The 27,306-nt window shown below is 41.0% G+C and overlaps 4 protein-coding genes and 3 pseudogenes across 10 annotated transcripts in view; 1 reads left to right on the forward strand and 6 right to left on the reverse strand.

Annotated features, from left to right (window-relative positions):
• The first annotated feature begins 1,090 nt into the window (after positions 1 to 1,090).
• Positions 1,091 to 8,321, forward strand: adprs (ADP-ribosylserine hydrolase). Of its 2 annotated transcripts, none has more exons than XM_085390849.1 (6): positions 1,091 to 1,275; positions 5,497 to 5,593; positions 6,203 to 6,410; positions 6,500 to 6,687; positions 7,012 to 7,112; positions 7,787 to 8,321. In XM_085390849.1, the coding sequence occupies exons 1-6, from the start codon at positions 1,245 to 1,247 to the stop codon at positions 8,164 to 8,166; spliced, it is 1,005 nt and encodes a 334-aa protein (XP_085246975.1). In that variant the 5' UTR covers positions 1,091 to 1,244; the 3' UTR covers positions 8,167 to 8,321. The 2 variants fall into 2 exon arrangements, with proteins under 2 accessions (XP_085246975.1, XP_085246974.1); XM_085390848.1 differs by lacking the exon at positions 1,091 to 1,275 and adding an exon at positions 3,136 to 3,496.
• Positions 8,322 to 8,588: 267 nt separating this feature from the next.
• The window catches only part of LOC146646479 (b(0,+)-type amino acid transporter 1-like), a 32,522-nt gene continuing 13,804 nt past the window's right edge, over positions 8,589 to 27,306 (reverse strand). For 4 of the 6 annotated variants that reach the window (XM_085390843.1, XM_085390842.1, XM_085390846.1 and 1 more), the window contains exons 2-6: positions 11,588 to 11,721; positions 9,940 to 10,069; positions 9,724 to 9,848; positions 9,522 to 9,609; positions 8,589 to 9,445 (exon numbers count right to left, since the gene is read on the reverse strand). In XM_085390843.1, coding sequence (XP_085246969.1) covers positions 9,215 to 9,445; positions 9,522 to 9,609; positions 9,724 to 9,848; positions 9,940 to 10,069; positions 11,588 to 11,721 — 708 coding nt within the window. In that variant the 3' untranslated portion in view covers positions 8,589 to 9,214. Of the gene's footprint in view, positions 9,446 to 9,521; positions 9,610 to 9,723; positions 9,849 to 9,939; positions 10,070 to 11,587; positions 11,722 to 14,900; positions 15,639 to 16,026; positions 16,590 to 16,777; positions 18,217 to 27,306 lie in introns of those variants that run through there. The other 2 variants (XM_085390847.1, XM_085390845.1) reach the window with 2 other exon arrangements.
• On the reverse strand, positions 18,445 to 19,447 carry LOC146646480 (b(0,+)-type amino acid transporter 1 pseudogene; annotated as a pseudogene).
• LOC146646481 (b(0,+)-type amino acid transporter 1-like) lies at positions 19,771 to 22,034 on the reverse strand. Its single transcript, XM_085391779.1, has 2 exons — positions 20,591 to 22,034; positions 19,771 to 20,402 (listed from the first exon to the last, which is right to left on the reverse strand). Exons 1-2 carry the CDS (start codon positions 20,724 to 20,726, stop codon positions 19,804 to 19,806), a joined length of 735 nt encoding a protein of 244 aa, XP_085247905.1. The 5' UTR covers positions 20,727 to 22,034; the 3' UTR covers positions 19,771 to 19,803.
• Positions 22,258 to 23,264, reverse strand: LOC146646482 (b(0,+)-type amino acid transporter 1 pseudogene; annotated as a pseudogene).
• On the reverse strand, positions 23,568 to 25,847 carry LOC146646483 (b(0,+)-type amino acid transporter 1-like). Its single transcript, XM_085392154.1, has 2 exons — positions 24,404 to 25,847; positions 23,568 to 24,215 (listed from the first exon to the last, which is right to left on the reverse strand). Exons 1-2 carry the CDS (start codon positions 24,537 to 24,539, stop codon positions 23,617 to 23,619), a joined length of 735 nt encoding a protein of 244 aa, XP_085248280.1. The 5' UTR covers positions 24,540 to 25,847; the 3' UTR covers positions 23,568 to 23,616.
• LOC146646484 (b(0,+)-type amino acid transporter 1 pseudogene) lies at positions 26,071 to 27,181 on the reverse strand (annotated as a pseudogene).

Consider the following 27,306-nt stretch of genomic DNA (forward strand, 5'->3'; position numbering starts at 1 on the left):
CTTGCTTTTTAAAAAAGCAGTCTCCATGGCCAATTTTTGTATTGCTGCTATTTTGTGGTGATTACGGTAAACCCTGTTTGTAAGTGACTATGAAATGCTGCATTTCTTACTGAAGATAAATGACAAGCGTTTGTTTCATCATTCCTACGCATCCTCCATATTCCTTTCCCCCAGTTTGGTAACACAGTGGATATTTATGTGCATGTGTCAGTATACTGTCAGGTGGGTGACAAATTAAAGAACCTGATCCTTACAGTGCAAATCAGCGCAGAGCTGTTTTGATTGATCACCTATTATTAATGGAGAATCACTCCCAGGATTACATAAACATGATGTGAATGATGTGCCACGGCCTTCAGTCTCCAGCTGTCAACCCAGTTTTACATTAATAAGAGATTTTGTTAGAAAGCCCTTTCGACCACCATCATCAAAACACCAAAAATAAGGAGATATCTGTGGAGGAATGGCGTGAAATCACTCAGATAATTCTCCACAGACTTGGACAGTCAGTCCCCAAAGGAGCACCGAGGCTTATCTGGAGGTGCACACCTTACTATAACAGTTCTCTCCTTAAAGTTGCCCTCTGCAGTTCATCCTTTCAGAGGTTGCGTCTCCTGTCCGACAGGGTCGTGCTATTTAAATGTACGACCCTACCGTAAGTATTAGTGTGTTTGCGCAAAATATATATGTAAATATATATATTTACTGCAGTAAAAATAATAACGGTCCTTCCATCTGGTAAAGAACAGCTGAGATTGTGTAGGAGTGTGATATTTTAAAGTGTGGATGTGGAGTTGTACAGTCTAATAGCCACAAGTAGAAAAGATCTCATGGGCTAGAGTGAATTGTTCGTGATGCTGAGGAGATTCTTCAGCATCCTCCGCTCAGACACCTCTACCATCTCAGCAAGGCTGGACTGGGACAAAAAATCGGACCGGCCCACCAGGATAAAGATTGAAAATGTGACGTCATTCAGGGGTAAAACCGCAAAGGATTCTGGGAACTTGTGGTTCCCAGAATCCTTTGGGAACCACAAGTTCCAATACAACAGCAAGAAGCTGTTGTATTATTAACTGCAATAGCCGGTCGCATGACAGCCACGGGAAGCCGACGGGTAAAGAGATCGTTTTTTTTTTATCGGATTAAGTCGTTGAAGATAAAAATTTTAAGCCATGTTTCCGAAGTAAGAGCCGACGGATGGTCTGGATATACCAAATATAACGTCTCAGAACACTCCAGCTCACATGTTAGTCTGCTCCAAGCATTCCCACAAAGGTCAGAGTTTTGTAGTAGTTAATACGTCATTTTTCTTAACATAATTGGTGATATAGGTTACAAGCAAGTCTGAACAGAAATTGTTGCGCTATGCTCCTTTGTTTATTGTGTTTATTGTGCATAAATAGTGAATTGTCCTGACACAATATTGCGTTTCGCTTCTGTTATTACCATGGTACATTGACTTTTATTCACAGGATAAAACAGTTGTTTTGTATCACTGTCCAGTACGATTACAACATACAATATTATTGTCACTGCTACATTTCTGTAATGCTACCAGAAATTATTTCCACTACTAATTAATTACCGTTGAGCTCAAAGGTTATGCTAATAAACGGTTAACGAATGTGTATCTATGAGACGATTTGTGAGACTGGTAAACTTACCTTTGTTCGTACGATGGTCTTTCGTTCTACACGGTGCATTTCAAGGTCCTGTACCCATCCGTCAGTAAACTGTACCTGGGCTTGTTGCAGTGACCTGAAGTTACTAAACTTCATGAGTGCATGCACTCACTCCAAGAACCGTATAATTATAAATATGAGCGTGGTGAAAGTTGGGCAGCACGCTAACGTCTTTTGTCCACTCTGTGTGCTCGTAAGGGTCTAACCCTTTCACTCCTTTGATTTTTTCCTCGAATCTTTTCTTTGTCCTTTCGTCGAGTCTGTCTTTGTACGGACCGGCATTGTTCTCCTTTTGTTTTTGTACATTCCTTTTTGTGCGTCAAAGAAAAAACAAGAAGGCATTGGAACCGGAGAATGAACGTTTTGCGGTGATGCAAATGCTTGCATTTGATGCGGTACTTGGATTGTTTTGCCACGAGTTCCCGGCATGCAATGCGCGAAAATCACGTGATTGCTAAACAAGGGAGAGGGTGCATCCGGCCTCCTCGGCTGTAATTGGTCCAGCCCAGAGTCGATCATGACCAATTGGCCAATCCAACACCTTTCATTATATATACCCTTCCTAAAAAAAAAAAAAAATCCAAAAAATCTCCAGCGGCCCACCGGGCAAATGCCCGGTATGCCCGATGGCCAGTCCAGCTATGCATCTCAGGTACCACTCTCAGAATTAAACCAGAACTTTCCTAATCGTTTTGTCTATGTGTACTTCTAGATTTGAACCTCCATCAGTGATACAGCCAACAACAGCAGAGCTGTCCAGAAATCTCTGTAGGTGGCACAAGTCTGATCTGTACCTTGAGTCTGAGGTGTAGTAGGTGAAGGGAAAAGGTGATTAGACAATTCTCAGTGGTGCTCCTGTGCTGTTCAGTATGTTGCCTGAGCCTACTGATGCAATCTTATTATACAAATGCATTTTTAAAGCGGTATTTATCAGGAAAACTAATAAATAAAATAACTGTAATAAATTAAATGAAAAAGAAAAGTGAGCAGAGAAAATGTTGTTTTCTGTAGCTATAACTCATGGCAAAGCCTGTAAACTTTGAAAGCATTTTAATAATTAGATCTAGCTTTTATGTCCTGGTAAGCCCCAATAAGTATCTAGAAGTTTTATTTAAAATTTTGATTTGATTATGATTTTCACTGTTGTTAATTTCTGTATTTTTAAAAGGCCAGTTCTACTATTGTTAATGTCTCGCTCACGTGGCTGTTGTCGGTAGTGTCAGGTGTCTCTTCTGTGAAGTAAATTGCGAGCAAAAAGACACGGACCAATTCTTTGTGAACACATGCTTGGTCAATAAACCTGATGCCGATTAAGAAAAATATTGTATAAAGTTCATGCGCATTTATTATAGCAGTTTCGGTATACATTGCATAGAAATATGTGAACTAGATCAGGCTCAATGCTGTCGTTTAATGGAGGTCTTCTCTGCTTGGCTGCACTTCTATGTGCGAACTTTCACCGGGGGTCAAATGGTGATCTGAACGTTTTCCGGAAGCCGTGCAGAGAGAGCTTCAGGTCGACGTTTGTTGTTGTTGTGGATTGCTTTGGATCCGCTCGCCAGCTGTCTGGGAGTAGGGTCAGCGGAGAAACGAGCAGGCTTAAGTCATTTTCCCCGTCGGATGAATGGCAGTCACGGCGGTGAGAGCGGCGGCAGCCGCGGGAGGTCCCGCGTCTTTGTCCCGCTTCAGGGGAGCGCTGGTCGCGGGTGTGCTAGGAGACTGTATCGGAGGAGAGTTTGAAGGGGCGGAGGAGGTTCCCATGGAGAGTGTGCTGCAGCACCTCAGCAGCCTGGACGACGAAACTAAAGGAACAAGTCAGTGAGAGGAGGAGGTGGTTTCATAACAAGCCCACTGCACCGTGAAGCAAAGCTGGCATGCAGAGTAGCTTAAAGGGATCAAAATGGTTTGAAACTACTAAAGAAAGAAAGAAAGGGAAAAAAAGATCACGTCTGAAACCGGCAGGGGTCTCTCCAAGGGGGGGATGGGGAGGCACTAGCCCCCCGAAATGAAAGTTGCTCTATAAGACACATTTGCTCTTACATTGTTTTACCATGTTTCCTGTATGATTATGGTTCATAAAATAAATCCAACCTATTCTGGCTAACTTGTCAACCAATCAGCATTCAACTGATAAATAGGTCATCTGTGTCTACCAATGTGCAGTTGGAATTTTGGAGGACTGCATGAGGGCATGTTTGGGGAAGCTGTCCATGTAGAAATCTGTATGGAAACTCGCATACCCAATACCGTAAAATATGCATAAGGTACCACCAGAAGCAAGAGCCATTTCCCGCAACCTTCTATAGAATAAGAAGTCTTTTGGAAACTCCAGGTATTGCCCCTGGTGGCTGTTAAATAGAGTGCAGGGTTAAGAATGGGTTAAGGTGTCTCTTTTTAGACATGGAACCTAATCTTTGTGCAGACAGATAGGTGGTTAACTGTCAATTGAATTAGCTTGCTATCCTATCTGCTGCTTCACCATTTCATCTGTCATTACTGTGAAGATAAGGTGAAGAATGAGACTTTGAGATATTCCTCAAGCTTCTGAAACCAATAATGCATAGCTTAATTATAACAATTTTCACAAAAATCAGATCTGGACTGGCTGGGATGAGCTGGGAACAAACAAACTACAAAAATAATAATAAAAAAAAATTACAGGGTGTAAATTGTGCCGGCTAAATCTTCTTGTCCTTAGCGGGCGACCAGTGGCGGTGGTCTGCCGCGCAACCAGAATGCTGCTGTATGTAGGTGCCGCAGGTTCTCTTGCTTGACCAACGATTATCTTCCACGCTTTTCGATCTAAGGCGATGGTTCTTGCCTGCTCGAGGTCAAGTCGAAGGGCCTTCAAATCATCCTGGATTTGTTTCATCCATGTCTCTTTGGTGCATTTCGATGGGGCGGGTCAACCAGAGTAGGCCATGGGGGTAGCGGCTCGGCGGCTAAATAGTTACTTAAAAAAAAAACTTGTTATAACATGTTATACCGTGTAACATTCAGATGAATATGCTGCGGTTAGATTGGAAAAGAACACTTTAAATACCCCAGCTCCCTTCAGAAAAAGGCCTTAATGTTGGCAGACATGACTTTAAGTAATTAAATAATCTATATTTCCAGCAACAAGTGATATACACATTAATGAATCTATAATTATGATCCAGTAATATTAGATAATCAGGATCATGATGTCCACTGGATTATTTATCCTGCAGAAACTGGGGCTATTACTTTTTCTCATCATCTGTTTACAGGCACAAAAATCTTTACTACTTGATTAACGGGCTCAGCGAAGAGTGCTGAGTCCATCGACGTCTCTGCTCATCTCATCAGATCTCAGAACAAATGCTGTGTAAAGCCCCACTGATTGGGCCTTGTGATTCCTGTTTAGGCTGTTGATTGTCTCTTTAGGGAAGGAAGTGAGATGAGACCATGTTTTGCATTAAGGTATTCTCCTCAGTTTTTTTGTTGTAGTCAGGATTCTTTGAGAAAGTAGCAAAAATACATCCACACTGTATTTCTATAAATATGCTTGGTTATAGTTCATTTAAATCTTATATGAGTAACAGGGTAAATGAGTAAATTAAACTATTAATTTTTCCTGTGTAAACAATCACCATCTGTAGATATGTTCATTTTATTATCCGCAAATTATATTGGTGTCTTTGTTGGCTAAGGATTCCAGCCAGTCCACTAGATTAGGCGATAAAGTGATTACAATTTCAGGATGATTAAATTGGTGTTAGCTATTTATTTCCAGTGCGGAATTACTGTTATTATTTGTTAAAATGTGTGTATTTATGTTTTTGTGTTTTAGGTATCCTTGAATACAGTGATGACACAGCCATGGCACGCTGTGTGGCTCAGTCTCTACTCACCAGGACTGGCTTTGATGAGCACGACATGGCTCGCAGGTAGAGGAATCATCATCATCTTTATCTAAAATAAGCCTAAAATCACTTCACCATCATCTTCTTCCTTCCTTCTCCTGCATTAAGCCAACTTTCCTCTGATTGGTTGTTCCTTGTAAACCAGGGGTAGGCAACGCCAGGCCTCGACACCTGGTATCCTGCAGGTTTTAGATCTCACCCTGGGTCAACACACCTGAATCCAATGATTAGTTGATTACCAGGCCTCTGGAGAACTTTGAGAAATGTTGAGGAGGTAATTTAGCTATTTAAATCAGCTGTGTTGGATCAAGGATGCATCTAAAACCTGTAGGACACCGGCTCTCGAGGCCTGGAGTTCCCTACCCCTGTTGTAAACAAAAGGTTTAAACAGCAGAAGGGTGGGTCTTCTGTGTACACAGCCAAGAGTAGAAAAATAGTCTCACAGGCGTTATTTGTATTGCAACAAATTAATTTTTGGAAACTTTGCACATGTTTAATGTGAGGCTCCACATTTGGAGCAGTGTGTATATATGATAGAAAATAAGGAAAAGGATTTAAGGAGTTAAATATGGATCCAAAGGCTCTTTGGGTAAGCTGATGATGGTTCCTACCTCGGTGACTCACCATTTTTAGGTTTGCAAAGGAGTACAGTGCATCCCCACATCGTGGTTATGGTGCTGGAGTGATCCAGGTGTTGAAGAAGCTCTCATCCCCCCAGTTAAATGACGTGTATCAGCCAGCGAGGGACCAGTTTAACGGTCGGGGCTCCTTTGGAAATGGAGGGGCCATGAGAGCAGCTCCCTTTGCCCTGGCCTTTCCGGACTTGTCTGATGTTAAAAGGGTGAGCAGGGGTCTTTTGAATGTTGAGTTTTCTCTCTCCAATGGATCGGATAGAAACAACATCTTTAAATTTGCTCTTTTTCTCTGCAGTTTGCCCATCTGGGCGCCATGCTGACGCACTCCTGCTCGCTGGGTTATAATGGGGCGGTGCTGCAAGCGTTAGCTGTGCACCTGTCTCTGCAGGGGGCACTGGACTTGCCTCACCAGTTCATCAGCAGGCTAATTAAAGAGATGGAGGAAGTGGAAGGTGATGAGACTGCACGTAATGATGCAAGAATGTGAGTAGACTGGTCAGAGGCAGCGAAAGCAAACAGGGTTTTTCCTCCAAAGGAAAACATTGTAGTTTTTCTGTAACTTATGTTTTTTATTTGAGGTTTTATTCCCTGAAGCATAATAGACATTTATCTTACAAGTCTTTGTCATACAAGGTAACTCAGACTCAATTACTTTTTAAATTAAACTTTCACATCAAAAGGCTAATTCTGAGTCAGAAAAAACAACCGTAGGAGGGATTTATGTCTTTCAAAATGTGTTTTTAAAGGTTGAAACATCCCTTTTCATGCTGTGTGAGATGTATATATTTTTAATGTATGCTTTTGCAGTTTAAAAGAAGCAGAGAAGCCATTCTGTGAACGTCTCCACCGAATCAGAGACCTGATGGACAGGAGCAAAGTTAGCATAGAGGAAGTCATCTCTGAACTGGGTCAGTATGATTATTTATCGCTGATGAGGAGGGGTATGTGATCGAGTTTGTTTGTTTTCAGGATTACGGAAATGTTTATTTAAAGAATTCCATAAGAAAGGTTTATTGACAGATTTTGGGTTTGATCTAAAATTAGAGGTGACTTTAAGAGTCAATCTGAATCTGGATCTGGGTTTTTTTAGGAAGTGTACATGCAAAATTACATTTAGATTCATGAAGCCTGCCCAGTTTTGTTCATACCACCGTGCCCCTGTTACAGAATCAGTCATTCAAAACCACCACTCTGACTATTACTGCCATCTGCCACGCCCACAGTGAGACTGCGTTGGGAGCTGAATATCAGAGGGGGAGCAAAATTTAATACAGAGGGGTTATTACCAACTTGGTTGAATAAGCCATCATCAAATAAACACTGTAAAGTCAAAGAACATGATAAAAAAAAAAACCACCATTACTATATATTTTTAAAATTTTAGATATATTTCTCCTGATTTATTCTAAGTAAATTTCCCCATCTTATTTATCTTTTAGTATATGAGGAAGTATTAATGGGGGTTAGGGAGCAAGCCACATGTGCAATAAGGCCCCGATCCACTTCCTTTTTTACATGACATTTCCTGTTTCTCTTGACTGCCACCACAAAAACACGCCCCTCTCTTTGTGACTTTTACCAGGTAATGGCATTGCAGCTCTTCACTCCGTCCCCACTGCAATTTTCTGTGTGCTCCACTGCCTGCAACCCCGGGAATGTCTCCCAGAGAGCTACGGCGGCGTGGAGAGGACGATAGCGTACAGCCTGGCGCTGGGAGGGGACACTGATACCATAGCCTGCATGGCTGGGGCCATCGCGGGGGCCCACTACGGCATCGAGACCGTCCCTCAGTCCTGGATAAGGTGCTGTGAGGGGGTGGAGGATGCAGACCAGTATGCAGAGAGGCTTTACAAGCTGTACCACCAGTCACCACTGGGGGGCAAAGGCGAGACAGGCGAGCAGAGTGGCGAAAACAGGTCAACTGCTGCTAATGGCACAGAGAAGAAAACTGGAGTAGAGTGATGGATCAGTCAGATTGTCATTAAAAGACTTTCACACACATAAAGAACGCGTAAAAAAGACTTTAAATTTTGTTTTGTTTGGAAAAGCTTTTTTTTTTTTGGATCTTAATGGTATTAAATAATTTAAGCTTTGAGGAAGAAAGTGATTTTTCCAAACTGTCAACATGAAATTTATTAAGTATCTGAAAATTAGAGCTGAAGAAAATTTCCAGTCTTAATTTTGAGAATGTGGCTTTTACACAAACTGCCAAACTTCTCTGAACGCCAATCCAAAAGTGGTCTAAATATGAATAAACAGCATATTCATACACGCTCTTTTCCTTGCTTTCCCCTGATTTATGTCCTGTCTCGTGAAAGTTGCACTATAAATTGACAATGTCTTGTTTTAGCAATTTGGTGAAAAATATTTAATAAACTTTTTATTTTCTTTTTAATTCACACATCTGTACGAGTGTTCTCAGACCCAAAAAGCACATCTACTTCATGAAGATCTGCTCCATTCAGATGCTTTTGTGATGCTTATTCACGCAAACTTGTAGCGAGTACAGACGAATACAAACAGAATCTGAATATTGCAAGAAATCAGGAAATGTCAGGAGCACTAAGTTCGCTGATATGTTTGAAATACTTTATTTTTTTGTTGATTATAAAGTGACAGCAAGGTATGACTGACATGCAGTAAATGGCAGAGCTGTAAGGTCCCCTGCAATGCTGAATTATAGCGTGTTTTAGTGTTTATTGTATTAAAAAAAGATAATCAATGTTTTTCAATGACAAATATGGATTTGTGTCCCCCTGTAAATCTTAATGAATTTTGAACTTAAACATCTTGCAAACGATCTTTTACAATGAGCTTAAATGAAAGTTGTGAATTTACAATAACATCAATTTAAAAATGCAAGTAAAACACTTTAAATGCACCTTTAAATAAAACAGCAACACTGCATTATCAGATGTAATTTAACATGCAAGGATAATTCATGGAAAAAGGCTTATTTTATTGGTAGCTTTCAGTTATCTGCATGTTATCCATGTGTGTTCAGTAGAAATTACAGGTTTTTGTCTGCAGGGGCGACCTCTAAGAAGAGCTGCAAGAACACTGTTAACTTGTCCAGCACTCTTGGGCAGAGCTTGTAATGGATGAAGGGTATGTAGAGTACAATGCCACTTGAGATAAATAAAGCCACGTAGAGGTACTCAATCTGAGGATTGTCTATGATGGGTGCCAGCACGAGGAATATCGCTGCAATGAGGACCAGTATAGGAATTACAATGGGAACCTGTGGGGAGAGGAATAACCAGGCGTGAGGACAAGATGTTATTGTCATGTAATGTGAAAACAATGATGACACTAACCTTGTACGACCTTGGGAGGTCCTTCTTCTTGATTTTGAGATAGATGAGCCCAGACAGGACAATGGCATAGAAAAACCAGGCACTAAAACTGAAAACGGCAGAGGAAGAGAAATTAAAGACAAACAAAAAAAGCAATGTGTGCTAAAAAAAAAAAAAAACCCAAACAAAGTAGAAATGGAGCAGAAACAGAGTCAGCCTTCACCTGAAGTAGTTGACGATACTCTGAAAGTCTCCAGGAATCAGCACCACCAGAGAGATTATTGTGGTGAAGATCAGCGCCGGAGATGGAGTCAGTCTGTGGACGTGGGCCATGGACAGAATATCTGGCTGCAAAACCAGCACTGGTCTGTGTAAAAATCTGTACGTAGCTTTATTTTAAACAGGTGTGTGTGTTCTTATAAGACAGAGAGACTGTTACCATGTGTCCTTCCCGGGCAGCAACAAAGCACACACGGCCGCCGCTGAAGAACGTCCCGTTTAGAGAACCGAAAGCTGACAAGGCTGCGGCCACAGACATGACCCAGCCCCAGCTGCCCAGCACCTTATTCCTGCATGAAAACCGTTTGTATTATAAAAAATCTTGTAGTGCATATCAATCAACCCTTTTCTATATACATTTCAGTAATTTAACAAATTAAATCAAAAACATCTTCTGTGGACATATTTAGGAATAAACCTTTTGGACAGGATGTGATGTCACCTCAATGTAATATTTGTCTTGAAAGGTGTTGAATGGGGCCTTTGCTGGTGTGACCAGGTTTAACACTACAAACATCTGTTCTGAGGCCCCTTCTGCCTATATAACAATAATAATAATAATAATGATGATAATACATTAGACTTGTAAAGCGCCTTTCAAGAAACCCAAGGACGCTTTACAAAACAGAATAAATAAAAAAGGCTTAGAGATCGAAGGTTTTATTGAAGAGGTGAATTTTGAGAAGTTTCTTGAAGGACTCCAGTGACGGGTTGTTGAGAAGTTCATATGGGAGAGAGTTCCAAAATGACACCCAGATTGCAAACGTTGAAGGAAGGCCAGATGAGGAAACCATCTATATCAGGGGTAGGCAACTCCAGGCCTCGCGTGCCTGTGTCCTGCAGGTTTTAGATCTCACCCTGGGTCAGCACACCTGAATCAAATGATTAGTTGATTACCAGGCCTCTGGAGAACTTCAAGACATGTTTAGGAGGTAATGTAGCCATTTAAATCAGTTGTGCTGGGTCAAGGACAAATTTAAAACCTGCAGGAAACTGGCACGCGAGGCCTGCAGTTGCCTACCCCTGGTCTATATCAATAAGTAGATGGCCAGTCTTCTGGAGTAGGGCTTTAGGGGCCTCAACCAAGACCTCTGCGTTATTACTGTTGAGCTTGAGTAGGTTAATTGACATCCATATTTCTATTTCATGCAGACGGTTGAGAAGTGATCGTGGGGGAGCAGGGTAGAGGGTTTAGTACAGAGATAAAGTTGTGTATCATCAGCATAGGAATGGAAGCAGAGACCATGGCGGTGGATGATCTGACCAAGGAGGAACATAGAGACGGTGAAGAGAAGGGGTCCACTATCTCTTGGTATTTGTGTGACACCAGAAGTGAGCACCTAACTGTAGTGATGCTCTTTGCTGCCATTCCTTCTATGTTTGAAGTGTTTGGAGGCGACTCTTAAGTAATTTTCCTTACAGTGGATTGATGAGTCTTGCGAGAAATCACATCAACTGTGTAAGATAAGTTTCATAATTACTTGCACAGTGGGCAGATTTAAATTGCCTATTAATCACCTATTAATCCCACTGGATGATTTAATCTCTGGTATCAACATGGCAGGGAGCTAAAATGCTAATACAGAGGATTCAAAATGGAGACAGGATTGCAACATCCATCTTTAAATACAGTTTGTATTTTCAACTTACAAAAGCCCCATTTGTTTGACCATCAGTAATTTTAATGCACATATCAAATGATTGTACAGAGAAGAGGATTTCTTCAGGTTTGCTTCCTGTTCTATGGGAGAAGTAATAAAAAAAAAAAAAAAAAGATCTTATCAGGTTGAGAACAGGTGTTGTCTTACCCCCAGGTAACTGCTACCGCGCTTGAGGACACGAGCTCTTTAGGCGTCATTACTGCCAGATAGCTCACATTCACCAGCAGGTACAAAGTAGTCACAAGAGAAATGGCTATCAGCACCGCCCGAGGAAGATTCACCTGTACAAAAAAAAGATATGACATGAAATAAAATGTCATGACATGACATGGTTGTAAAGTTTGGCTAAACCTTGATTACACATATTAACAAAGCAGTCTCTCATGACAAAACAAAGCCTCATTGAATATTTACTTTTTTAATACTTTGCCAAACCGTGGGGGGAAATGCTCCCCAAGCAACACCAAGCACCAAGTTTCATGCAGTCAGGACAAGCTGGAACTGCAATTACAACAATCCTAACAATGCCAACTCGTGTACCTCTTTAGTCACCTCAGACACTTTAAACACTGATTTAAGCATTGTAGGGGTATACAGCGGGGCAAAAAAGTATTTAGTCAGCCACCGATTGTGCAAGTTCCCCCACTTAAAATGATGACAGAGGTCAGTAATTTGCACCAGAGGTACACTTCAACTGTGAGAGACAGAATGTGAAAAAAAAATCCATAAATCCACATGGTAGGATTTGTAAAGAATTTATTTGTAAATTAGGGTGGAAAATAAGTATTTGGTCACCTCAAACAAGGAAAATCTCTGGCTCTCACAGACCTGTAACGTCTTCTGTAAGAAGCTTTTCTGTCCCCCACTCGTTACCTGTATGAATGGCACCTGTTTGAACTCATCATCTGTATAAAAGACACCTGTCCACAGCCTCAAACAGTCAGACTCCAAACTCCGCCATGGCCAAGACCAAAGAGCTTTCGAAGGACACCAGGAAAAGTATTGTAGACCTGCACCAGACTGGGAAGAGTGAATCTACAATAGGCAAGCAGCTTGGTGTGAAAAAATCAACTGTGGGAGCAATCATCAGAAAATGGAAGACATACAAGACCACTGATAATCTCCCTCGATCTGGGGCTCCACGCAAGATCTCATCCCGTGGGGTCAAAATGATCATGAGAACGGTGAGCAAAGATCCCAGAACCACACGGGGGGACCTGGTGAATGACCTGCAGAGAGCTGGGACCAAAGTAACAAAGGTCACCATCAGTAACACACTACAACGGCAGGGAATCAAATCCCGCAGTGCCAGACGTGTTCCGCTGCTGAAGCCAGTGCATGTCCAGGCCCGTCTGAAGTTTGCCAGAGAGCACATGGATGATACAGCAGAGGATTGGGAGAATGTCATGTGGTCAGATGAAACCAAAGTAGAACTTTTTGGTATAAACTCAACTGGTCGTGTTTGGAGGAAGAAGAATACTGAGTTGCATCCCAAGAACACCATACCTACTGTGAAGCATGGGGGTGGAAACATCATGCTATGGGGCTGTTTTTCTGCCAAGGGGACAGGACGACTGATCCGTGTTAAGGACAGAATGAATGGGGCCATGTATCGTGAGATTTTGAGCCAAAACCTCCTTCCATCAGTGAGAACTTTGAATATGAAACGAGGCTGGGTCTTCCAACATGACAATGATCCAAAACACACCGCCCGGGCAACAAAGGAGTGGCTCCGTAAGAAGCATTTGAAAGTCCTGGAGTGGCCTCGCCAGTCTCCAGACCTCAACCCCATAGAAAATCTGTGGCGGGAGTTGAAAGTCCGTGTTGCTCGGCGACAGCCCCAAAACATCACTGCTCTCGAGAAGATCTGCATGGAGGAATGGGCCAAAATACCAGCTACTGTGTGTGCAAACCTGGTAAAGACCTATAGTAAACGTTTGACCTCTGTTATTGCCAACAAAGGTTATGTTACAAAGTATTGAGTTGTATTTTTGTTATTGACCAAATACTTATTTTCCACCCTGATTTACGAATAAATTCTTTACAAATCCTACCATGTGGATTCATGGATTTTTTTTTTCACATTCTGTCTCTCACAGTTGAAGTGTACCTCTGGTGCAAATTACTGACCTCTGTCATCATTTTAGGTGGGGGAACTTGCACAATCGGTGGCTGACTAAATACTTTTTTGCCCCACTGTATGTTGGTACAAAGTCAATGAATTACCTGAAACACAAATTCAGAGTTTAGGGGGGAAAAAGGTAAGTGGTCATTTTTCTCAGGATAGCAGCAAGAAAACAATCATATTTCCCAGCAGAATCTTTATCAAAGATTATAAGCTGTATTTTAAAAAATTTAGAATTTAGTCTGCTTGTCCAGAGTTGGTTTTTTCTTAGGTTTCACATTAACAATGAGTTATTTTAGGTTCTGCTCTATAAAACACAGTTGGAGAAATGAAAAATTAAAAATGGAAATGAAAAATTCAAAATAGAGACTATTTTGAATATTTCCAGTCTCCTGGAAATGTCCCTGCAAGCCAAGTTGATTCTTCTGGTGTCCTCAATTCTTTCTCTGGTGTTTGTTCATATTATGTATACTTGTGTCTGGATCTACGTGACCTACATGAAGATTAAAAAAAACCCCTGTACTTTCAGTAAAAGATTAGACAGGGCCTCATCTCAGTGAAGAAAGTAACACAGAAAGAAGAAATGGACAGAGTATCTGCATAACAATGTTATCAGAGGAAAGACATGACTTGACCTGGTTCTCCCTTGTGCCAGTTTAAGCAGTCCAACAGAATAACATAAAACTAAGTTGGATATTTACTTTCTTTAATGCTTTGCTAAACCATTTAGTTCTCCAAAGTTGAACTCTACTTTTAATTAAATAGGACTCGAGTCTAAAATAATAGAAAAAAACACCAAGCACCAAGTTGCAAAATGCAGTCAGTGGAAATGGGTTAATTATTATGGACTGGCATGAACAATAAGGACAATCACACTGAAGTTTTAACCATTTAAGATAAGGATAAATTAAGTTTGTCATAAGTTGAGGTATTTTTAAAGAATTCACCAAGTCTTTAAAAATATTAAATTCCTATTTAAACAGTCATATTATTATTGGTGCTGTCAGCGTTAATCTCGTTAAAATGACGTTAATGCCATAACTGCATTAACGCGGCAAATCTCCGTTACCGCCGTGTGCGTGGGGCTGCATGGTGTCAAACATTAACAAGCTAACTGCACTGATTTACAGAGTGTTATAGACATCCTGTGTTAGGACAAAGTCAATAAATTACCTGAAATACAAATTCAGAGTTAAGGAAGAAAATATAGCAGCATATAGGCATCTTTTACAGTAAAGAATCAAATCATTCTGGACAGGTTTTAAGCTGTATTTGAAAAATTTAGCATGAATAAATGCTACTATTTCAGGTCACTTCAGACCCTTTCAGCCTCACCTCTGGTTTGTTCAGCTCCTCAGTCACATAATTCAAGTTGCTCCAGCCAGCGTAAGACCAGAGGCCTTGAAGTAAAGCCTTTCCCAGAGTGTTCAAAGAAAACTGAGTTCCTTGAAAAGCATTCTCAATGTTAAAATTTTCCTCGATGACAGTGCTGCTCTGTATCACTTCCACTAGCCCTCCAATTACAATGAAAGTGAGTGAAAACACTTTGGCCACCAAGAAGATCACCTGCACTCTCAGAGCAAATCGGACATTCAGGATGTTGGTAATGGCAACTACCAGAATACTAAAAGCTGCAAAGCATTTCACAGCCAGCTGAGGAGGTGGGCAGCCTGGGTAAAAGGGAGCCATGACATACTGTGCAATGGTCATTGACATTGCTGCAATGCTGGAAGGTTTCAAAAGCAGGATGAAAGTGATTGCCGCAAAGAAGGCTGGGAATGAACCATAGATCCTCAGGATGTAAGTAAATTCCCCACCAGATTCAGGAATAATGGTCCCAAGCTCAGTGTAGGAGAGAGCTGCAAGCAAAGCCACAACACCTGAAAAAAACCAGATTAACATGCTGGCCCCAGGACTTCCCACATACGCCAGGATATACTGTGGGGACATGAAGATACCGGATCCAATCATGGTTCCAGAAACTATTGCTACTCCACCAATCAATCCAATCTGCCTCTTCAGTTGCAGGCCTTCGTTTTTTGGGGTTTTGTCCGCCATGGTGAGAGAGAGCAGGGAGCACAAAACGACACGTCTACAGAGCAGACTGAGAAAGATCACAAAGAATTCAGATGCTACAAACTGCGTAGAAAAAGCTTTCAAAAGAAATCACGTGGTGTAAAATGTACTTGTTTTGCCTTCAATTAAATATTAACTCGTCAGTTTTCTAACTGTGGAAAAAGTGCTAACCACTGCACCAATGAGCCACCAGTTGGTTTGGATTATTATATCTTAAACCAATATCAGTTCTCAGGTTACTACAGTTTGTCCTGGCCTACTCATCTAAATCTGTAAGAAGATAAAAAAAAATGCACAATCATGAGTGGAGACGCACAGTGTTGGCATGCTTCATCTTTATTTTGACTTTCTATAAACTACTAATAGTAAATATTGAAAATCTCACTTCTGGATGTTTCACCTCCTCGGTTAAACAATTTAAAGTGTTCCAGCCATCATACGACCACAAGCCCTGATAGAAAGCAATGCCAATGGAGCTGACCCCTGCATTGGTTCCCTCAAATGAGTCCTCAAAGTTCTCAGTGCGGCCCTGGAAAAGCATCACAATGCCTCCCAGGATGATCACCACCAGGGCCACCACCTTCACTGCCATGGTGACCACCTGGATGCCTGTGGCCAAGCGGACGCTCAGACATTTGATTATAGCCAGCACCAAGATTGATACAGCAGCCACGAACTTCACTGCCATCTGTGAAGGAGTGCAGCCGCTGTAAAAGGGGGCCACAGCATATTCAGCAAAGATGAGAGCGACTCCTGTGCCACTAGCCGGCCTCATGACCATGATGAAGCTGAAGACGAACATGAAGGCCACCACTTTCCCTGCAGTCCGCAGTATGTAAATGTACTCAGCTCCAGACTCTGGTATGATAGTGCCCAGCTCAGCATAGCGCAGACCCCCCAGCATGGCTATCAGTCCACAGCAGGACCATATAATGAAGCTGGGGGGGGCTGTAACTAACAAAGGGGTGAAGATTTTGCAGAGGGACACACCGGCCTCGTCTTCCCTTCTAGAAGTGCATGCTTAAATGAAGATGAATAAAGATGAATAAAGATTTTGTGAAATAACTACTGAGTTCCGGTGCCGTCTCTGGATGCCTCGACGAATAAAAGAACCGGGGTCAAACTGATTTCGCAACAGCTCCCAATAGTGGAAAGGACGTACTGGGGAGAAATGAAGATCCCAGATCCAATCATGGTTCCACCAATGAAGGAAACTGCTACTATGATCCCCACTTCCCTCTGCAGATTGAGTCCATGTGTATCATCTCCCATGTTCAGAAAGTTTGTGTCTTCCTAGAAGCAGCGGACAAGAACACCTGAAGCGTTGTTTGTTACATAAGAGGCGGAGCACACTTAATTATACAGCTACGAAATGAGGCTACTTTTAAGCAGATTTTAAGAATGTCTGCTTGTCCAGAGTTGGTTTTTTCTTAGGTTTCACGTTAACAATGATTTATTTTAGGTTCTGCTCTATAAAACACAGTTGGAGAAACGAAAAATTCAAAATAGAGACTGTTTTGAATATTTCTAGTCTACTGGAAATGTCCCCGCAAGCCAAGTTGATTCTTCTGGTGTCCTCAATTCTTTCTCTGGTGTTTGTTCATATTATGTATACTTGTGTCTGGATCTGAGTGAAGAAATGGACAGAGTATCTGCATAACAATGTTATCAGAGGAAAGCCATGACTTGACCTGGTTCTCCCTTGTGCCAGTTTAAGCAGTCCAACAGAATAACATAAAACTAAGTTGAATATTTACTTTCTTTAATGCTTTGCTAAACCATTTAGTTAAAAATGCTCTCCAAAGTTGAACTCTAACTCTAGTTGAACTTTAATTAAATAGGACTCGAATCTAAAATAATAGAAAAGAACACCAAGCACCAAGTTGCAAAATGCAGTCAGTGGAAATGGGTTAATTATTATGAACTGGCATGAACAATAAGAACAATCACACTGAAGTTTTAACCATTTAAGATAAGGATAAATTAAGTTTGTCATAATGTGATGCCTCAAAGGCATTTATGTTATTTATCTTTAATGTTTGCTTTAAAATAATTCTTTTGTATGTATTTAAGTTAAAAAGAACAGTAAAAAGAGTTAAAAATGTTAAGAAGCTTTAATTTTGAAGGTGAACTTGCTAATAACCTCACTTCCTGGTGGTTTACCTGTATTGCTTCATTTCCTGTTTAATTCCTCTTCCTGGTTGCTCTAAGAGGGAGAGGGACATGCGGTCTTGCTCTGAGGCTTATCCACAGCCATCCACTTGGGAACATTGTTCAGGCAACGCTGTAAGTGTATATATTTCATGATGAAGGTGTTAAAAAGGCATAAATAGCAGTATTTGTTAAAAATTATATTTTGTTTGTGATTCATGGAGGTTGATTTGTACATGTTAAGAAAGGCAGTTTTGATGATCATTACTGTTGCTAAAGCTAACACGAAGGTGTAAGGTCACATTTTGAGTTATTTCGTGATGCAATATTTATGTAAACGATCATTTTTTCTATTCTGTATTTCTTTTCAACTACAGTTTTCACCACTTGTCAAATGAAGATTCTGAGTAAAAAGTCAACTCTACTCGGACTCGTGTATTCATTGACAGAGGTTTAGCTTGGTGTTTGATCAGAGTTGCTACACTCTGCAACAGAACACTACACATAAGTTGAGGTATTTTTAAAGAATTTACCAAGTCTTTAAAAATATTAAATTCCTATTTAAACAGTCATATTATTATTGGTGCTGTCAGCGTTAATCTCGTTAAAATGACGTTAATGCCATAACTGCATTAACGCGGCAAATCTCCGTTACCGCCGTGTGCGTGGGGCTGCATGGTGTCAAACATTAACAAGCTAACTGCACTGATTTACAGAGTGTTATAGACATCCTGTGTTAGGACAAAGTCAATAAATTACCTGAAATACAAATTCAGAGTTAAGGAAGAAAATATAGCAGCATATAGGCATCTTTTACAGTAAAGAATCAAATCATTCTGGACAGGTTTTAAGCTGTATTTGAAAAATTTAGCATGAATAAATGCTACTATTTCAGGTCACTTCAGACCCTTTCAGCCTCACCTCTGGTTTGTTCAGCTCCTCAGTCACATAATTCAAGTTGCTCCAGCCAGCGTAAGACCAGAGGCCTTGAAGTAAAGCCTTTCCCAGAGTGTTCAAAGAAAACTGAGTTCCTTGAAAAGCATTCTCAATGTTAAAATTTTCCTCGATGACAGTGCTGCTCTGTATCACTTCCACTAGCCCTCCAATTACAATGAAAGTGAGTGAAAACACTTTGGCCACCAAGAAGATCACCTGCACTCTCAGAGCAAATCGGACATTCAGGATGTTGGTAATGGCAACTACCAGAATACTAAAAGCTGCAAAGCATTTCACAGCCAGCTGAGGAGGTGGGCAGCCTGGGTAAAAGGGAGCCATGACATACTGTGCAATGGTCATTGACATTGCTGCAATGCTGGAAGGTTTCAAAAGCAGGATGAAAGTGATTGCCGCAAAGAAGGCTGGGAATGAACCATAGATCCTCAGGATGTAAGTAAATTCCCCACCAGATTCAGGAATAATGGTCCCAAGCTCAGTGTAGGAGAGAGCTGCAAGCAAAGCCACAACACCTGAAAAAAACCAGATTAACATGCTGGCCCCAGGACTTCCCACATACGCCAGGATATACTGTGGGGACATGAAGATACCGGATCCAATCATGGTTCCAGAAACTATTGCTACTCCACCAATCAATCCAATCTGCCTCTTCAGTTGCAGCCCTTCGTTTTTTGGGGTTTTGTCCGCCATGGTGAGAGAGAGCAGGGAGCACAAAACGACACGTCTACAGAGCAGACTGAGAAAGATCACAAAGAATTCAGATGCTACAAACTGCGTAGAAAAAGCTTTCAAAAGAAATCACGTGGTGTAAAATGTACTTGTTTTGCCTTCAATTAAATATTAACTCGTCAGCTTTCTAACTGTGGAAAAAGTGCTAACCACTGCACCAATGAGCCACCAGTTGGTTTGGATTATTATATCTTAAACCAATATCAGTTCTCAGGTTACTACAGTTTGTCCTGGCCTACTCATCTAAATCTGTAAGAAGATAAAAAAAAATGCACAATCATGAGTGGAGACGCACAGTGTTGGCATGCTTCATCTTTATTTTGACTTTCTATAAACTACTAATAGTAAATATTGAAAATCTCACTTCTGGATGTTTCACCTCCTCGGTTAAACAATTTAAAGTGTTCCAGCCATCATACGACCACAAGCCCTGATAGAAAGCAATGCCAATGGAGCTGACCCCTGCATTGGTTCCCTCAAATGAGTCCTCAAAGTTCTCAGTGCGGCCCTGGAAAAGCATCACAATGCCTCCCAGGATGATCACCACCAGGGCCACCACCTTCACTGCCATGGTGACCACCTGGATGCCTGTGGCCAAGCGGACGCTCAGACATTTGATTATAGCCAGCACCAAGATTGATACAGCAGCCACGAACTTCACTGCCATCTGTGAAGGAGTGCAGCCGCTGTAAAAGGGGGCCACAGCATATTCAGCAAAGATGAGAGCGACTCCTGTGCCACTAGCCGGCCTCATGACCATGATGAAGCTGAAGACGAACATGAAGGCCACCACTTTCCCTGCAGTCCGCAGTATGTAAATGTACTCAGCTCCAGACTCTGGTATGATAGTGCCCAGCTCAGCATAGCGCAGACCCCCCAGCATGGCTATCAGTCCACAGCAGGACCATATAATGAAGCTGGGGGGGGCTGTAACTAACAAAGGGGTGAAGATTTTGCAGAGGGACACACCGGCCTCGTCTTCCCTTCTAGAAGTGCATGCTTAAATGAAGATGAATAAAGATGAATAAAGATTTTGTGAAATAACTACTGAGTTCCGGTGCCGTCTCTGGATGCCTCGACGAATAAAAGAACCGGGGTCAAACTGATTTCGCAACAGCTCCCAATAGTGGAAAGGACGTACTGGGGAGAAATGAAGATCCCAGATCCAATCATGGTTCCACCAATGAAGGAAACTGCTACTATGATCCCCACTTCCCTCTGCAGATTGAGTCCATGTGTATCATCTCCCATGTTCAGAAAGTTTGTGTCTTCCTAGAAGCAGCGGACAAGAACACCTGAAGCGTTGTTTGTTACATAAGAGGCGGAGCACACTTAATTATACAGCTACGAAATGAGGCTACTTTTAAGCAGATTTTAAGAATGTCTGCTTGTCCAGAGTTGGTTTTTTCTTAGGTTTCACGTTAACAATGATTTATTTTAGGTTCTGCTCTATAAAACACAGTTGGAGAAACGAAAAATTCAAAATAGAGACTGTTTTGAATATTTCTAGTCTACTGGAAATGTCCCCGCAAGCCAAGTTGATTCTTCTGGTGTCCTCAATTCTTTCTCTGGTGTTTGTTCATATTATGTATACTTGTGTCTGGATCTGAGTGAAGAAATGGACAGAGTATCTGCATAACAATGTTATCAGAGGAAAGCCATGACTTGACCTGGTTCTCCCTTGTGCCAGTTTAAGCAGTCCAACAGAATAACATAAAACTAAGTTGAATATTTACTTTCTTTAATGCTTTGCTAAACCATTTAGTTAAAAATGCTCTCCAAAGTTGAACTCTAACTCTAGTTGAACTTTAATTAAATAGGACTCGAATCTAAAATAATAGAAAAGAACACCAAGCACCAAGTTGCAAAATGCAGTCAGTGGAAATGGGTTAATTATTATGAACTGGCATGAACAATAAGAACAATCACACTGAAGTTTTAACCATTTAAGATAAGGATAAATTAAGTTTGTCATAATGTGATGCCTCAAAGGCATTTATGTTATTTATCTTTAATGTTTGCTTTAAAATAATTCTTTTGTATGTATTTAAGTTAAAAAGAACAGTAAAAAGAGTTAAAAATGTTAAGAAGCTTTAATTTTGAAGGTGAACTTGCTAATAACCTCACTTCCTGGTGGTTTACCTGTATTGCTTCATTTCCTGTTTAATTCCTCTTCCTGGTTGCTCTAAGAGGGAGAGGGACATGCGGTCTTGCTCTGAGGCTTATCCACAGCCATCCACTTGGGAACATTGTTCAGGCAACGCTGTAAGTGTATATATTTCATGATGAAGGTGTTAAAAAGGCATAAATAGCAGTATTTGTTAAAAATTATATTTTGTTTGTGATTCATGGAGGTTGATTTGTACATGTTAAGAAAGGCAGTTTTGATGATCATTACTGTTGCTAAAGCTAACACGAAGGTGTAAGGTCACATTTTGAGTTATTTCGTGATGCAATATTTATGTAAACGATCATTTTTTCTATTCTGTATTTCTTTTCAACTACAGTTTTCACCACTTGTCAAATGAAGATTCTGAGTAAAAAGTCAACTCTACTCGGACTCGTGTATTCATTGACAGAGGTTTAGCTTGGTGTTTGATCAGAGTTGCTACACTCTGCAACAGAACACTACACATAAGTTGAGGTATTTTTAAAGAATTTACCAAGTCTTTAAAAATATTAAATTCCTATTTAAACAGTCATATTATTATTGGTGCTGTCAGCGTTAATCTCGTTAAAATGACGTTAATGCCATAACTGCATTAACGCGGCAAATCTCCGTTACCGCCGTGTGCGTGGGGCTGCATGGTGTCAAACATTAACAAGCTAACTGCACTGATTTACAGAGTGTTATAGACATCCTGTGTTAGGACAAAGTCAATAAATTACCTGAAATACAAATTCAGAGTTAAGGAAGAAAATATAGCAGCATATAGGCATCTTTTACAGTAAAGAATCAAATCATTCTGGACAGGTTTTAAGCTGTATTTGAAAAATTTAGCATGAATAAATGCTACTATTTCAGGTCACTTCAGACCCTTTCAGCCTCACCTCTGGTTTGTTCAGCTCCTCAGTCACATAATTCAAGTTGCTCCAGCCAGCGTAAGACCAGAGGCCTTGAAGTAAAGCCTTTCCCAGAGTGTTCAAAGAAAACTGAGTTCCTTGAAAAGCATTCTCAATGTTAAAATTTTCCTCGATGACAGTGCTGCTCTGTATCACTTCCACTAGCCCTCCAATTACAATGAAAGTGAGTGAAAACACTTTGGCCACCAAGAAGATCACCTGCACTCTCAGAGCAAATCGGACATTCAGGATGTTGGTAATGGCAACTACCAGAATACTAAAAGCTGCAAAGCATTTCACAGCCAGCTGAGGAGGTGGGCAGCCTGGGTAAAAGGGAGCCATGACATACTGTGCAATGGTCATTGACATTGCTGCAATGCTGGAAGGTTTCAAAAGCAGGATGAAAGTGATTGCCGCAAAGAAGGCTGGGAATGAACCATAGATCCTCAGGATGTAAGTAAATTCCCCACCAGATTCAGGAATAATGGTCCCAAGCTCAGTGTAGGAGAGAGCTGCAAGCAAAGCCACAACACCTGAAAAAAACCAGATTAACATGCTGGCCCCAGGACTTCCCACATACGCCAGGATATACTGTGGGGACATGAAGATACCGGATCCAATCATGGTTCCAGAAACTATTGCTACTCCACCAATCAATCCAATCTGCCTCTTCAGTTGCAGGCCTTCGTTTTTTGGGGTTTTGTCCGCCATGGTGAGAGAGAGCAGGGAGCACAAAACGACACGTCTACAGAGCAGACTGAGAAAGATCACAAAGAATTCAGATGCTACAAACTGCGTAGAAAAAGCTTTCAAAAGAAATCACGTGGTGTAAAATGTACTTGTTTTGCCTTCAATTAAATATTAACTCGTCAGTTTTCTAACTGTGGAAAAAGTGCTAACCACTGCACCAATGAGCCACCAGTTGGTTTGGATTATTATATCTTAAACCAATATCAGTTCTCAGGTTACTACAGTTTGTCCTGGCCTACTCATCTAAATCTGTAAGAAGATAAAAAAAAATGCACAATCATGAGTGGAGACGCACAGTGTTGGCATGCTTCATCTTTATTTTGACTTTCTATAAACTACTAATAGTAAATATTGAAAATCTCACTTCTGGATGTTTCACCTCCTCGGTTAAACAATTTAAAGTGTTCCAGCCATCATACGACCACAAGCCCTGATAGAAAGCAATGCCAATGGAGCTGACCCCTGCATTGGTTCCCTCAAATGAGTCCTCAAAGTTCTCAGTGCGGCCCTGGAAAAGCATCACAATGCCTCCCAGGATGATCACCACCAGGGCCACCACCTTCACTGCCATGGTGACCACCTGGATGCCTGTGGCCAAGCGGACGCTCAGACATTTGATTATAGCCAGCACCAAGATTGATACAGCAGCCACGAACTTCACTGCCATCTGTGAAGGAGTGCAGCCGCTGTAAAAGGGGGCCACAGCATATTCAGCAAAGATGAGAGCGACTCCTGTGCCACTAGCCGGCCTCATGACCATGATGAAGCTGAAGACGAACATGAAGGCCACCACTTTCCCTGCAGTCCGCAGTATGTAAATGTACTCAGCTCCAGACTCTGGTATGATAGTGCCCAGCTCAGCATAGCGCAGACCCCCCAGCATGGCTATCAGTCCACAGCAGGACCATATAATGAAGCTGGGGGGGGCTGTAACTAACAAAGGGGTGAAGATTTTGCAGAGGGACACACCGGCCTCGTCTTCCCTTCTAGAAGTGCATGCTTAAATGAAGATGAATAAAGATGAATAAAGATTTTGTGAAATAACTACTGAGTTCCGGTGCCGTCTCTGGATGCCTCGACGAATAAAAGAACCGGGGTCAAACTGATTTCGCAACAGCTCCCAATAGTGGAAAGGACGTACTGGGGAGAAATGAAGATCCCAGATCCAATCATGGTTCCACCAATGAAGGAAACTGCTACTATGATCCCCACTTCCCTCTGCAGATTGAGTCCATGTGTATCATCTCCCATGTTCAGAAAGTTTGTGTCTTCCTAGAAGCAGCGGACAAGAACACCTGAAGCGTTGTTTGTTACATAAGAGGCGGAGCACACTTAATTATACAGCTACGAAATGAGGCTACTTTTAAGCAGATTTTAAGAATGTCTGCTTGTCCAGAGTTGGTTTTTTCTTAGGTTTCACGTTAACAATGATTTATTTTAGGTTCTGCTCTATAAAACACAGTTGGAGAAACGAAAAATTCAAAATAGAGACTGTTTTGAATATTTCTAGTCTACTGGAAATGTCCCCGCAAGCCAAGTTGATTCTTCTGGTGTCCTCAATTCTTTCTCTGGTGTTTGTTCATATTATGTATACTTGTGTCTGGATCTGAGTGAAGAAATGGACAGAGTATCTGCATAACAATGTTATCAGAGGAAAGCCATGACTTGACCTGGTTCTCCCTTGTGCCAGTTTAAGCAGTCCAACAGAATAACATAAAACTAAGTTGAATATTTACTTTCTTTAATGCTTTGCTAAACCATTTAGTTAAAAATGCTCTCCAAAGTTGAACTCTAACTCTAGTTGAACTTTAATTAAATAGGACTCGAATCTAAAATAATAGAAAAGAACACCAAGCACCAAGTTGCAAAATGCAGTCAGTGGAAATGGGTTAATTATTATGAACTGGCATGAACAATAAGAACAATCACACTGAAGTTTTAACCATTTAAGATAAGGATAAATTAAGTTTGTCATAATGTGATGCCTCAAAGGCATTTATGTTATTTATCTTTAATGTTTGCTTTAAAATAATTCTTTTGTATGTATTTAAGTTAAAAAGAACAGTAAAAAGAGTTAAAAATGTTAAGAAGCTTTAATTTTGAAGGTGAACTTGCTAATAACCTCACTTCCTGGTGGTTTACCTGTATTGCTTCATTTCCTGTTTAATTCCTCTTCCTGGTTGCTCTAAGAGGGAGAGGGACATGCGGTCTTGCTCTGAGGCTTATCCACAGCCATCCACTTGGGAACATTGTTCAGGCAACGCTGTAAGTGTATATATTTCATGATGAAGGTGTTAAAAAGGCATAAATAGCAGTATTTGTTAAAAATTATATTTTGTTTGTGATTCATGGAGGTTGATTTGTACATGTTAAGAAAGGCAGTTTTGATGATCATTACTGTTGCTAAAGCTAACACGAAGGTGTAAGGTCACATTTTGAGTTATTTCGTGATGCAATATTTATGTAAACGATCATTTTTTCTATTCTGTATTTCTTTTCAACTACAGTTTTCACCACTTGTCAAATGAAGATTCTGAGTAAAAAGTCAACTCTACTCGGACTCGTGTATTCATTGACAGAGGTTTAGCTTGGTGTTTGATCAGAGTTGCTACACTCTGCAACAGAACACTACACATAAGTTGAGGTATTTTTAAAGAATTTACCAAGTCTTTAAAAATATTAAATTCCTATTTAAACAGTCATATTATTATTGGTGCTGTCAGCGTTAATCTCGTTAAAATGACGTTAATGCCATAACTGCATTAACGCGGCAAATCTCCGTTACCGCCGTGTGCGTGGGGCTGCATGGTGTCAAACATTAACAAGCTAACTGCACTGATTTACAGAGTGTTATAGACATCCTGTGTTAGGACAAAGTCAATAAATTACCTGAAATACAAATTCAGAGTTAAGGAAGAAAATATAGCAGCATATAGGCATCTTTTACAGTAAAGAATCAAATCATTCTGGACAGGTTTTAAGCTGTATTTGAAAAATTTAGCATGAATAAATGCTACTATTTCAGGTCACTTCAGACCCTTTCAGCCTCACCTCTGGTTTGTTCAGCTCCTCAGTCACATAATTCAAGTTGCTCCAGCCAGCGTAAGACCAGAGGCCTTGAAGTAAAGCCTTTCCCAGAGTGTTCAAAGAAAACTGAGTTCCTTGAAAAGCATTCTCAATGTTAAAATTTTCCTCGATGACAGTGCTGCTCTGTATCACTTCCACTAGCCCTCCAATTACAATGAAAGTGAGTGAAAACACTTTGGCCACCAAGAAGATCACCTGCACTCTCAGAGCAAATCGGACATTCAGGATGTTGGTAATGGCAACTACCAGAATACTAAAAGCTGCAAAGCATTTCACAGCCAGCTGAGGAGGTGGGCAGCCTGGGTAAAAGGGAGCCATGACATACTGTGCAATGGTCATTGACATTGCTGCAATGCTGGAAGGTTTCAAAAGCAGGATGAAAGTGATTGCCGCAAAGAAGGCTGGGAATGAACCATAGATCCTCAGGATGTAAGTAAATTCCCCACCAGATTCAGGAATAATGGTCCCAAGCTCAGTGTAGGAGAGAGCTGCAAGCAAAGCCACAACACCTGAAAAAAACCAGATTAACATGCTGGCCCCAGGACTTCCCACATACGCCAGGATATACTGTGGGGACATGAAGATACCGGATCCAATCATGGTTCCAGAAACTATTGCTACTCCACCAATCAATCCAATCTGCCTCTTCAGTTGCAGGCCTTCGTTTTTTGGGGTTTTGTCCGCCATGGTGAGAGAGAGCAGGGAGCACAAAACGACACGTCTACAGAGCAGACTGAGAAAGATCACAAAGAATTCAGATGCTACAAACTGCGTAGAAAAAGCTTTCAAAAGAAATCACGTGGTGTAAAATGTACTTGTTTTGCCTTCAATTAAATATTAACTCGTCAGTTTTCTAACTGTGGAAAAAGTGCTAACCACTGCACCAATGAGCCACCAGTTGGTTTGGATTATTATATCCTAAACCAATATC

The sequence above is a fragment of the Rhamphochromis longiceps genome, linkage group LG19, assembly GCF_057381845.1.
Source record: "Rhamphochromis longiceps isolate RC_006_pf linkage group LG19, R_longiceps_female_GT1.1, whole genome shotgun sequence".
NCBI lineage: Eukaryota > Metazoa > Chordata > Actinopteri > Cichliformes > Cichlidae > Rhamphochromis > Rhamphochromis longiceps.

Excerpts from the sequence above, each read along its gene's own strand:
- adprs (XM_085390848.1), top strand. The coding sequence starts at position 3,307 with ATGGCAGTCACGGCGGTGAGAGCGGCGGCAGCCGCGGGAGGTCCCGCG. Across the intron at positions 6,688-7,011 it reads GCACGTAATGATGCAAGAAT|TTTAAAAGAAGCAGAGAAGC; the intron begins GTGAGTAGACTG and ends ATGCTTTTGCAG. Across the intron at positions 7,113-7,786 it reads GGAAGTCATCTCTGAACTGG|GTAATGGCATTGCAGCTCTT; the intron begins GTCAGTATGATT and ends GACTTTTACCAG.
- LOC146646481 (XM_085391779.1), bottom strand. The coding sequence starts at position 20,726 with ATGGGAGATGATACACATGGACTCAATCTGCAGAGGGAAGTGGGGATC. Across the intron at positions 20,403-20,590 it reads CCTTTCCACTATTGGGAGCT|CCCCCCCCAGCTTCATTATA; the intron begins GTTGCGAAATCA and ends TGTTAGTTACAG.
- LOC146646483 (XM_085392154.1), bottom strand. The coding sequence starts at position 24,539 with ATGGGAGATGATACACATGGACTCAATCTGCAGAGGGAAGTGGGGATC. Across the intron at positions 24,216-24,403 it reads CCTTTCCACTATTGGGAGCT|CCCCCCCCAGCTTCATTATA; the intron begins GTTGCGAAATCA and ends TGTTAGTTACAG.